The sequence below is a fragment of the Heterodontus francisci genome, chromosome 8 (assembly GCF_036365525.1).
Source record: "Heterodontus francisci isolate sHetFra1 chromosome 8, sHetFra1.hap1, whole genome shotgun sequence".
In the NCBI taxonomy this organism is placed as follows: domain Eukaryota; kingdom Metazoa; phylum Chordata; class Chondrichthyes; order Heterodontiformes; family Heterodontidae; genus Heterodontus; species Heterodontus francisci.
Window position 1 is genome coordinate 21,949,867 of NC_090378.1, and position 13,080 is coordinate 21,962,946.

The window sequence follows — 13,080 nt, forward strand, 5'->3', positions numbered from 1 at the left end:
CACAGGGACTCTCTCTTCCAGTTTTACTTCCTTCCTGTGGAGAAGCTCTTTTTACAATGGTGCTGCCAATTTAATGATGAAGGAATCATGGGCATAAGCATGCACCTAACCATACTGAAACTTCCTGATATAACATGGTTTTGTACAGCCCCTAAATAGAGGATAACTAAGATCAATTAGCTGTTCTTATTTCTCTCCTTATTCTGTTTTGCATGATACTACATTAATATAATCTATTATTCAAACTAAATGCCAAGAAATTCTCCACAGAAGGTATCACTACTTGGATTGGATTCACAGGTAGGATAGTGGAGGCAACAATCTTGGAATCATTTAAGGAACAGTTGGATAATATAATGGGGGACTGTAGAGCTTTCTGGATGGAAGAACTAAGATGGGCCAAATGGCCGTTCCCATCCATATGTATCCTGTGGTTCTGGGGGACAGCTTGTGTATCGAGTGAAATTGCAACCATTGTGCTGGGAAATGGCAATACACAAATTCATTGTTTTGGGTCTTTTAATTTTTACTTTTCTTGTATCTAGTATTTTGTTTATTTAATAAAAACAATTTGCATATTCTATTAATTGATATACACCTTTATTTTACACAATTATATAGCATGATAAAAGATCCTACGTTTTTAAACATTTACAACAAATCCCTTTACAACTGCACATGAAAAATAGACATGAACAGAACACAGGCCTTTTAAGCAGGCACAGACACCACCTGCTATTACTTACAAAAGTCAAATAGTACAACCAGCAGTACAGGCTTTGTTCCTTTAGTAAAACAGTGAGGTAGATATATTTTAAAGATAAAGCCGAACAAAGTATTAAGAACAGAAAATTTACAATCTTAATTGAATTGTTTCTCCAACAGTAATATATTATACAAACATCCAAAGTTACAGAAGGTATATACCCTCTGAAATTCAGAAGTACAGAGCTGCCAACGGTCACACTTATTCATCAGAATGAACCTACCATAATGTTTAAAGTAATCCAACTGCTACCGATTGTTTCAGAAATCCTTCCAACACAACGGTTAGAATCACTAGAATCCTTGAGCCAATGGGAAAGTGAGAAAGCAAAGACAAAAAGGTGTTGTAGGGCATTACATTCAATGATGTTCTTTATGCATCATTATGTTGTAAGGGCAAAATGTATTTTTATATATATATATGTATATAATTCTATTACACAAAAGATTTTACATGCACCTTAAAAGTAGGCTAACACACACTTTGAAAGCATCAAATAGAAGGCATAAAGTCATCCCCTTTGAGGCAGTCAGCCTAACTCCTAAACATTTTAAATTTCTATCATGAAAAGAGAAAAATATCCTTGTAGGGTATGTTTCCAGCTAATTTGGAAAACAGATGAGAAAGCAAAATAATATCACAGTGGCAGCTGCCTGAAAAATGCTAACTGTAATCACCACCTAACATCAAGCCATCAAAAAATGTCATTTTAAAAACTAGTCAGTAGGACATGCCAGGGGCTACTTTATTTTGTGATTTTAGAGAAAATAAGCAAGAGAAATATATTAATGGTGTTACTACATTCTTTACACCCTTTATTCAACTTGCTAGCATGGGTTTAATATAGACTTTTTAGAAAATTAGCAAATTGTGAAATTGCCCTGGTGTGTGGAAAGAAAAGAGAATTAAAGTGCTAAATTGTTTATTCATAGACACTTTTCTCAGAAATGTACTGAATAAGGGAATAAAAATTAGTTTTTTTAATAGCAATCTGTGTCTCTGCTTTAGTGAAATACGTTGGTCACTTTGTCACTTGATTTTTTCAGTGTCATTACATCCACAAATGATTGTGTGCACAATAGATTTTACTAATTTTAATCAACAATTTTGTTGGTACTTTTTAAAAAATCATCTTTGGAATCAGATCTACTTCTAAAGTACTTCAGACAGTTACCAGCCTTGAAAAAAGTGCACATATTTAGTACAATATCTTCAGCTGTCAACAGTTGTCAGAACTAAAGTTAAAATATGACCTTAGTATCTTATCAAAATATATAAGTGGGCCTTCCCAATTACTTTCAATAGGACTGTCTCTGGTTAAACAAATCAACGTCTATTACCCGAACAGAATTTCTGAGGGGAATGAGTAAAAAGCTGGTAGCAAAGTAGGAAAAATTACATTATAAAATTCAATGAAAAATTCACAGTTAGCAAAATTAATACACATTTATATAAAATGAATTTAATTTATGTAACTTTAACAATAAAGGGTAAATTCAGCAATCCTGAGTCCTAGTGGGAAAACCACCTTCAAAAGGGAGTGCAGGTCAGAGATCGGGCTACAATGTCGTAGCTGGCATAGATTATCCCACCAGAACTCACTTTGAGCTTAGCTCCCCACCGGTTGCATGGGATCACTGATTATCCCCTTAGAACACTTACACAGAAATTCAGAATACAATAAAAAATATAGCTTATATGTTACTAAAATACTCTGTACTCTGCTCTGGAGAGTTCTATAAATGTTTATATACAAGGAATACATTATTAATTCATGATGTAAAATACATTCAACTGTACAGTATGCAATAATCAGTACCGTGAAGAACACAGTTTGCTGAGTTGCACAAAATTGGACATTCATGATATGGGACAACTTCAACAGTCACACCTGCTTTTAAAAATACATACAAATAAAGCCAGGAAAGGAATTCAGAGTGTGTTTAAAATGTCCCGCTTGTGTCTTAAAATATTAACTGCTGCCAGATACTTGAAAAATAATCAATTTATTTCTTCAAAAAATACCTGTCCCAAGTCATTTGAGAAAAACAGCAGAAAGTTTGGTTTAGTCTACATTCTTAATTTTAGATCAATTTCCTTCAAAACAAGATTTCCTTAACTAATCTGTTAATTTTCCTGGAAATCTGGTGTCATGGTTAGCAGAATATTATAATAGGGGACTCATAGGTTTTTTCATATATGGTACATTTACAATGTTTCTCTGGAATCTGTTTAACTCATATAGGTTTGCGCTTTGTGTGGTTTGTTTCTGTTATCGGGGATTATGTTTTTGTCTTCTGCTAATTAATACATGGTATTGTCATTTCGACACTCAGCAAGTTGCTGGTGTTTACATAAAATCCAGAAAAAATTAAATAGCTGCATTCTAGAAATAAAGCAGCACTGAAAAAAATATCTGGCACAAATTTCACATAAGGAACCCATAAATGGTTAGCAAGTTCCCAACTCAGGGTAATTAGTAGTTTTGTCACATATAGTGTTATGCGCTTGAGAAAAGTCAGTTTGCCTAAAGTATAAAGCAACTTAGATGAATTCTTGCCTTAGAAATACATCTCAGCTTTCAAAGGCAACTGAAGATCTTCCTTTTATCTTCAGGATACTAACATCAACAATTAGTCACTTTGAACTTTGCCTCTGTACTCCATTTCCTCACAGCTATTTCCCTTAGGGTTAGGCTGTACTGCTGCTTGAACAGGGCGTGCTTTGTGTGCTGCCAATGCTGTGAGCAGTGCTGCTGTTTTCTGATGCTGGAGGAGATGTGGGGACTTGCTGCCTCCCAGCTGTTTCACCTGCAGAAGATAAACAATTGTCAATTTGTTGACTAATTCACCAAATAGATGCAAAGACTCTCGATAGATTTAGCCATGCATCTGTGGGACAATTAACAAGTGAACAGAAGTAAAATCTCTTTTCTTGAAAAGGATCATCATTATGCATAGCAAGATTAGTTCATTAATGGTTAGTATGTGAGATATAAAGTTTAATGCTTTATGTTCATAATCATCTCCTGTATATAATTCCTTCCTCTGCAGTACCAGCCAATACTTCACAGTATTAAAAATTTCTAAATGGACATAGTTATCAAAAGCCATGATGCTCTTTTTTCCCATCCCATTAGTAGAGGTGCTTTTGTTTAATCAGACTCCCCTTTCAAGGCCTCTTTGTTCTGAAACTCACTGCCAAGTAAAAAATAAATAATTCGTCACAGATTCATGCGAAAATCATAACAGGCCACGGTCTCCCGCTGTTAGCCCAGATTGGTAACTTAATTCCACAGTTAACCATTTCCAGAGCCACATTATGCAAATAGTTAGGAGGAAAAATGGCTTTCAGGACTTAACTGGACTCTTTGGGCTGAATTTTATTCTCTGGTGGCGGGTGGAAAAATGATAGCCCGCACGCCGCCATGAACTACCTTGCAGTGACTAAAGATAATACGCTGGTTGGGCCTGTGTGCAGACACTGGTGCCATTTTTGAAAGGCAGCCAGACCTGCCGCTAAATTTAAATATTTAAAACCATACCCCTGCCAGTATACTGCAAATAAAAAAATATTGCCCCTTCCCCCCCAATAACACTTACAGATAATAGTTGTCCTCTCCCCCCATCCAAAGACTTCCATGCAAGATTTGACCTACACCCGCACCAAACTGTTCAAAGTGCACAGGTCACCCCTCTGCCCCCTCCGCTACAGTATTAATGTACATTTGACCCCGTAACCCTCCCCATCACGACACTGAAAATCCTAAGTACCTCCATTCCCCAACTCGGTGGTGCCAGCTTTACCTGGACGGGAAAGTGAAGGCGCGTGAGTGCCGGCTGCTGCTCGGAAGTTACTGGGCAGCAGGTAAGATCACTGTTCCGATGAAGGGTCACTGACCCGAAAGATCACTGGCAATTTTATTTAAAAGTATTCATTTTCTTAATTTACATATTCAAAGTCAGGTCCCGTTGCTGAGCAGCAAGGGAACCACCATAGAGCCTCGCTGTTGTCAGGAAGATCGGGCCTGGCATGCCCGGCATTGGGCTCCATGGCAGCCACTGCCAGTACGGCCACCCCCACCACAGATCCCGATGTTGGGACCTCAACAAAATCCAGCCATATAACTGTAAGAATCAGTTCACCATTCAATAAGGGATAAATTCAGAGTCTGCATCTCAATATATGAAAATAACTGAGTGCTACTAGAATGTCTCCAAAAACAGCAATAAACTGCAGGAATATATATTTACGAACCATTCTATTAAAAGTCGAGATCAACTTTGGAAAAGCCTGGTTAGCAGACCGAACATGGTGGGGTGTACAGACCAGTGAGAGCCTTTAAAAATAATCTGCACACTTTTAAACTGAAACAAATCCAGCTGCCAGCAGTAAACTGCTTTTGTTTTGTCAGTATCTGACTGAGGCATATGCTTATATATTACAATTCCCTGTCCAGGAAATCTAACTGATATTTTTCCATCTGCTTCAATATGATTTGAGTTTGCTTTGTTAGTTTATTTTAATCAGGGCATGTTGAAAAATTTGATAGTCTACAATTTTTCAAGGATTTAATCAATATTTTCTTCCACTAGCGAATGATGAATAACCAGTGCTAACAATTATCACAGGGGGAAAAAAAACACATATGTAGGGACAAATTAACACCAAAACCTGAAGGTAGATGCAGATAATAGGCATGAAACAGATATTTGCTATCTTACGCTAATATAATGGGCTGGATTTTAAGAGCTCGCCAAAAAATGGCAGCCCATGAGCTGCAAGCCAAAGAGCTGCCGCGATCTTAAGTGCGCGGCTCATTTCAATAGCCAGGGTGGCCCGCCTCAATCACGTGGTGGGGACAGGCTGTCCGTTGCCAGAAATGGCGTCAGCAGCCAGTGCACAGGCACTGGTGCATTCTTAAAGGGCAGCCAGCCCTGCTGGCATATTTAAAATTTTAAAGAAAGATCCCCCAAAACTAAATAAATAATTTCTTATGCCCCTTTCCCACAGCCCTCCCAATAACGATTATAATAACTATTTGCCCTTTCCCCCCAAAACACATACCTTTTACATCTGACCTTCCTCACCAAACTGCACAAAGTTTAAGGTTCAACCCTTCCCACCATCCCCTACACAAATTATGTGTATTTGACCCATTCACCCACCCCACACTGATAAACCTACCTCCTCCCCCCTCCCCACCAGTGTGGCCCCTCGTTTCCCTGGATGGGAATTTGAAGGCACGGGAGTGCTGGCCGCCGCACTGAAGATCGTGGCGGACCCTCAAGATCTCAGGTAATTGTATTTAAATTTTTAATTTTATTGATTTGCAGATTTAAATTGTGTTCCTGCCACCCAGCGGTGCGGGTGGGGGAGCCACCCCGGAGCCTTGTCGCCGCCAGGAGGATTGGGCTGGGTCCTGCCGTCGATGAGGTCCGTGCTGGGCCTCATCCGGAGCCATCTTCAGGCCCCCACCCACCCCCTGCCATGGATCATGATGTCGAGGGCTTCTTAAAATCCAGCCCAATGAATCGGAAGCATTTCACAAATGAGGTTCCAAGTAATGCAGGAAGCTGAACACTAATCTTAAAGATTTAGGTGCAAGTTGTTCACATTTTTGAGATGAACACATCTGGATCTTTGGTCATAATTCATAACACGCACAGAGAGATGGAGGAAAACATGAATTAAGTGGAATAATATGCACTCAATGAGTTATACTCAACGACAGTGAACTGAGTTTCCACCTCCAGGGCTGAATAATAGTAATTCAGACAGCTGTTGTATCTTTTGCTGAATTTCAATGGATGTTTAAAAGGCAATGGGCTATGTTCAGTACAACTGCATTACAGTGGAATATTTTGCTATTTCCAGCCTCCAGTACTTTGAGCTTTGCAAGTAAGTGAAAGTGATAACTAGCTATCGTCATTCTCTTTTTCAGGGAAACAAATATTTTTCCTCTGGTGCAGGTTTATACAAGCCTGACTGTTCTCTATAACTTAAGAAATATTTCTGACCTACAGTTGCACAGCTGTTTTGTGAAATTAGTGTCAAGAGAGATGCCACAGTTCATAACTTTTTAACAAGTAACTTAGTTTTGTTGTATGCTCTAAGCAGAATGTGGACTTGCACAGCAATGTCAACAATGTGACCTGCCAGCTGCTTGATCATTTCCCTGAATACAAATTAACGAACAGTTCATTGTTTCCAGTCATCCTTGACAAATACGGACTTGTGCACGTATCTTGTACAAAGGAACACTATTGAATTAATTGATTGCCCCTATTGTTATGAGGCTTCCTAGCTCCTTCATCCATTCATTTTTAAGTTAGAGATCCAGTTTTACCAGCTGCACCTTGAACTGGTACACAAGAGACAATTGGCCATTTTTTGTACTATTCACAGGGCCTTGGATAGTTCAGAAATAAAACAAAATCAACTTCCTTCCATGTAGATAATCAAATACTCAACCTTTCCTCAGGAAATGAATATAGCAAATTCATCAATACCAAAACAAGCCTAACTCCAGGCACTGGGAAGTAAGAGCAAATGAACAGAATCTACAGTACAGAGACACAACCATTCTTACCCAACCGTTTCACTTTAATGATGTGGTGAAAACGATATCTTAGAATGGGGGAGGCAGTGGCGTAATGTTACTAGACTAGTAATCCAGAGTCCAGGCTAATGCTCTGGGGACATGGGTTCAAATCCCACCACAGGCTAATAAATCTGGAGTTAAAAGCTAGTCTCCATGAAACCACTGTTGATTGTTGTAAAATCCCATCTGGTTCATGAATGTCCCTTAGGGAAGGAAATCTGCTGCCCTTACCTGGTCTGGCCTACATGTGACTCCAGACCCACAGCAATGACTCTTAAAATGGCCTATCAAGCCATTCAGTATGGCTGAGCAAACCACTAAGTTCAAGAGCAATTAGGGATGGGCAATAAATGCTGGCCTAGCCAGTGACACCCATATCCTACAAATAAAAACAGGGATGAATACCTAATTATCGCTTCACTAACTTCCTAAAGCAATGGCTTACTTATGTGCAACACATTAAGCAACTGAATGAAATATTCTTGAATCTTAGAACTTTACAGCATGGGAGGCAGCCATTCAACTCACTGTGATCTACTTACTCCATTCCTCCAGTCTTTTCCCATAGCTTTAAAATTTTGATTTTCCCCTAGTCATGCAGGCCCCCGCTGGTCAAGAATGAGGTACACATTATTTCGCCACGTGAACCTTAATACTTAAAATTGTTGCTGGAAAGAAAAGAGGGCCTATCACAAGGAATTGCCAGGCCCCTCGCCGGAAAGACCTTTTAGCATTCTAGCAGACAGTGTTGGAACAAAGGAACCAGGTCCCTGCCTCCCAATACACAGAAGACGTGGTCAGACCAGTTTTGTCATGTGACTAACTGGCTGTTGGGTTTTTTGAATTTGAACTTGCCACAGAGTTATAAAACTCAGAAAGCTCTTTACTCCTGACTGAGAACATCTCTCTCCTGTCTAGGGAAGGGAGTGTAGATAGTCTCGGTCATGTCGTTATCAAAAAGGAGGAGCTTTTGGGCGTCTTGCAAAGCATTAAGGTAGATATGTCCCCAGGGCCTGATGGGATCTACCCCAGAATACTGAGGGAGGCAAGGGAAGAAATTGCTGGGACCTTGACAGAAATCTTTGTATCCTCATTGGCTACAGGTGAGGTTCCAAAGGACTGGAGAATAGCCAATGTTGTTCCTTTGCTTAAGAAGGGTGGCAAGGATAATCCAGGAAATTATAGGCCGGTGAGCCTTACGTCAGTGGTAGGGAAACTATTAGAGAGGATTCTTCGGGACAGGATTTACTCCCATTTGGAAACAAACGAACTTATTAGTGAGAGGCAGCATGGTTTTGTGAAGGGGAGGTCATGTCTCACTAACTTGATTGAGTTTTTTGAGGAAGTGACGAAGAGGATTGATGAAGGAAGGGCAGTGGATGTTGTCTATATGGACTTCAGTAAAGCCTTTGGCAAGGTCCCTCATGGCAGACTGGTACAAAAGGTGAAGTCACACGGGATCAGAGGTGAGCTGGCAAGATGGATACAGAACTGGCTCGGTCATAGAAGACAGAGGGTAGCAGTGGAAGGGTGCTTTTCTGAATGGAGGGATGTGACTAGTGGTGTTCCGCAGGGATCAGTGCTGGGACCTTTGCTCTTTGTAGTATAAATAAATGATTTGGAGGAAAATGTAGCTGGTCTGATTAGTAAGTTTGCGGACGACACAAAGGTTGGTGGAGTTGCGGATAGTGATGAGGATTGTCAGAGGATACAGCAGGATATAGATCGGTTGGAGACTTGGGCGGAGAAATGGCAGATGGAGTTTAATCCGGACAAATGTGAGGTAATGCATTTTGGAAGGTCTAATGCAGGTGGAAAGCATACAGTAAATGGCAGAACCCTTAGGAGTATTGACAGGCAGACAGATCTGGGTGTACAGGTCCACAGGTCACTGAAAATGGCAACGCAGGTGGATAAGGTAGTCAAGAAGGCATACGGCATGCTTGCCTTCATCGGTCGGCGCATAGAGTATAAAAATTGGCAAGTCATGCTGCAGCTGTACAGAACTTTAGTTAGGCCACACTTAGAATACTGCGTGCAATTCTGGTCACCACATTACCAGAAGGATGTGGAGGCTTTGGAGAGGGTACAGAAGAGGTTTACCAGGATGTTGCCTGGTCTGGAGGGTATTAGCTATGAGGAGAGGTTGGATAAACTCGGATTGTTTTCACTGGAACGACGGAGGTGGAGGGGCGACATGATAGAGGTTTACAAAGTTATGAGCGGCATGGACAGAGTGGATAGTCAGAAGCTTTTTCCCAGGGTGGAAGAGTCAGTTACTAGGGGACATAGGTTTAAGGTGCGAGGGGCAACGTTTAGAGGGGATGTGCGAGGCAAGTTCTTTACACAGAGGGTGGTGAGTGCCTGGAACTTGCTGCCGCGGGAGGTGGTGGAAGCAGGTACGATAGCGACGTTTAAGAGGCATCTTGACAAATACATGAATAGGATGGGAATAGAGGGTTACGGTCCCTGGAAGTGCAGAAGGTTTTAGTTTAGGCAGGCATCAAGATCGGCGCAGGCTTGGAGGGCCGAATGGCCTGTTCCTGTGCTGTACTGTTCTTTGTTCTGTCTGCTCCCATCTCTTTCTCACTGAACTGAAGCCCCATTGAAGACACATGAACCCCAAGAGAGAAAAGTCTCCTACAGTGAACAAGGTTTAAGAAGAATACTGGGCCCCAATGAAAAGCAAGATTACCTACAAAAGGACTCCAGCGAGCTCGAAGCGCAGTAACAAGAAACTCTTCTAATATTGCCTCAAGCTTCTCTACTTTTATTTTTTCTTCTGCTCTTTGCTGTCTCTATTTGCATGTGCGTATCGCGTATGCTTGCTAGCGTGGGGTACGGCATGTATCCGTAGGCGTTAACCGAATTAGAGTTTAAATTTTAATAAATTTCACTTTTCTTCTTTAAACTTAAGAAGGCCTGTTTGTGCTTATTTCTTTGCCTTGTAATTGGAAAGTGGTGAACAAGAATTCACGAAGTGGGAGCTCAAAACACCAGTGTGTTTAAAAACAAAACCCAGTTACAATAAGACCAGGTGAAGGCTGAAAAAGACCCCTCGACATCTTTCTCACCTGGTCGTAACAGAAATTTGGGTGCTAACGTCCAGAATTTTACCCACAGACAAACAAGAGAAATTGGAAGTAGGAAGCCAAATTGTTCCCAATCAAAAAAGAGCAAGATTAATACAGGTTTTCTTGTGGTTGTGTGACTGAATACTGACATGTCTGCAACTGAAGCTAGCAGCTCTCCAAACCAGGGTGAAGTAACTTGGGATAAGTTAAAAGCACTGTCTATGGAGGAGTTAAGAAAAATGGCTGAGCAGTGTGGGATCACTGTACGTGGCAAGGCTAGGAAGTCTGAACTCCTAAGGCTAGTGGCCCACCATTTTTCCCTTGAATCTGAAGAAGCAGAAGCAGTGTTAGAAGCAGAATCCGACAGGGTATTGTTGACAAAGATACAAATGGAACAGGGGAAACTTGAATTTGAGGAAAGAGCGAGGGAGAAAGAGAGAAGTTTCCAGAAGGAACGTGAAGAAGCAGAAAGACACGAGAGAGAAAGAGAGAAAGAATATTCCAGAAAGAATGCAAAGAGAGTTGAGGTGACTTGAGTTAACTAAGGGGCGACAGAGTAACCCCAGTGACAGCATGGCCAATATGGATTAGCAGAATTCAGGGCTGGGTACAAAAATGCTAAAACTCGCTCAATTAATTCCAAAATTCAATGAAGAAGATGTGGATGCGTTTTTTGTGTCCTTTGAGAAACTGGCAAGGCAGCTAAAATGGCCAACTGAGACCTGGTCTCTTTTACTACAAAGCAAGCTAACTGCAAAAGCCCATGAGGTGACTTGAGTTAACTAAGGGGCACCAGAGTAACCCCAGTGACAGCATGGCCAATATGGATTAGCAGAATTCAGGGCTGGATACAAAAATGCTAAAACTCGCTCAATTAATTCCAAAATTCAATGAGGAAGATGTGGAAGAGTTTTTTGTGTCCTTTGAGAAACTGGCAAGGCAGCTAAAATGGCCAGCTGAGACCAGGTCTCTTTTACTACAAAGCAAGCTAACTGGAAAAGCACATGAGGTTTATTCCTTGTTGCCCGATGAGAGTTTATCAAATTATGAACGAACCAAAAATGCTATCCTCTAGGCGTATGAATTAGTAGCCGAAGCCTACCACCAAAAGTTTAGAACCCTCAAAAAGCAAGTTAATCAAACTTATCCAGAGTTTGAAAGAAGTAAGTAGCTGGCTTTTGACCAGTGTTGGAGGGCTCTAAAAATACAGCTCTGCTCTGAGACTCTCAGAGAAGAAATTCTGATAAAGGAATTTAAAAACTCTCTTCCATTCTCAATGAAGACCCATGTAGAGGAGCAGCGGGTTCAGGAAGCCCGGCAAGTGGCCGTTCTGGCAGATGAGTTTGCTTTAATTTATAAGTTGGTTTCCCAGGGGAGAATCTTTCAAAATCATCCCCACAAATCCGAAAAGGACGAAGGGTGGGAAGGTGGTATCCACCCAGGCAGTCCTGGGAGAGAAAGGAAAGCAAGAGACACAGGGGGCCCTCCTCCAGCCAAAAAGGAAGGTGCTGCGAGCAAGAGTGAGACCCGGAGACCTGTGTGCTTCCATTATAATAAAGCAGGGCATTTAAAAGCTGACTGCTGGAAACTAACGGGGTTAGTCAGGGCACACCCGCTCAGCTAAGACAGGGACCTGATGCAAAGCACAGCAGAACAAGCTGTGGCTTTAACAGCAGTGAGAGTGCAACCTAGGAAGCTTGCTACAGCTAGTGCAGGAAAGGTTAATAGGATTCCTGAAGGTTATCAGGGCTTTTGTCTGAAGGGAAAGTAACCCCATATCCCTTGAGTGGGGCAAGCAAGGCCATAGTGATTCTCAGGGACACAGGGGCCACTAGATCCCTCTTAGTGGAAAAAGGCCTGACCTTTCCCCCAGAGAGTGGAGTGAACACCAAAATGGTGGTGAATGGTATTGGAGGGCAGTGTATGCCTGTACCTGTATACCTGGAGTGCAATCTAGTTTCGGGACCGGTGACCATAGGAATTATCCCTAGTTTGCCTGTGGACAGGGTTGACCTGCTCCTAGGTAATGATCTAGCAGGGGTGAAGGTGGTAGCCCCTCCAGTAGTGAAAGAGAGACCACAGGAGGTCAGAGAGACAGGCTGTGGCAAGAGACGGTTCCCTGCAGTTTCCCTGAATGTGTAGTGGGTCAGGCCATGATCAAACCAGCTCCTCTAGAGAAAACTGCATTGCCACTTCAGGCAAATGACCATGAGGTCTACCTGCCTGGCCAAGACTTTCTTTGGAAAGTTAGGAGATCCAGGGAATGAATTGAATGGATTTTCCCCAGCTGAGGCTCAGTGAGCCGACCCAGTATTGCGAGAGTTAGCACAGGTTGCCCGGTCAGAAAGTGAAGCTGAGGGAGTCCCTGACTGTTACTGTTTAAAGAATGAGGCACTGATTAGGAAATGGAGTTCTCCTCACAGACCTGAGGGCAAGGAATGGACAGTAGTTCACCAGATAGTGGTGCCATAGAGGTATTGGGGAGAAATATTGAAAAGGGCCCACGAGACTACAGTGGCTGTACGTGCCGGTATACGGAAGACCAAAGCCCGCAAAAGACAGCAGTTTGTCTAAGCAAAACTCCGCAAAGATGTGGTGGAGTATTGCAGGAGTTGCCACATGTGCCAGGTTGAGGA

General features: G+C 41.8%; 1 protein-coding gene across 5 annotated transcripts in view; it reads right to left on the reverse strand.

The window, feature by feature from the left end:
- Positions 1-578: 578 nt before the first annotated feature.
- The window catches only part of tgfbr3 (transforming growth factor, beta receptor III), a 234,838-nt gene continuing 222,336 nt past the window's right edge, over positions 579-13,080 (reverse strand). For all 5 annotated transcript variants that reach the window (XM_068036762.1, XM_068036763.1, XM_068036764.1 and 2 more), the window contains one exon: positions 579-3,576. In XM_068036762.1, coding sequence (XP_067892863.1) covers positions 3,458-3,576 — 119 coding nt within the window. In that variant the 3' untranslated portion in view covers positions 579-3,457. The remainder of the gene's footprint in view (positions 3,577-13,080) is intronic.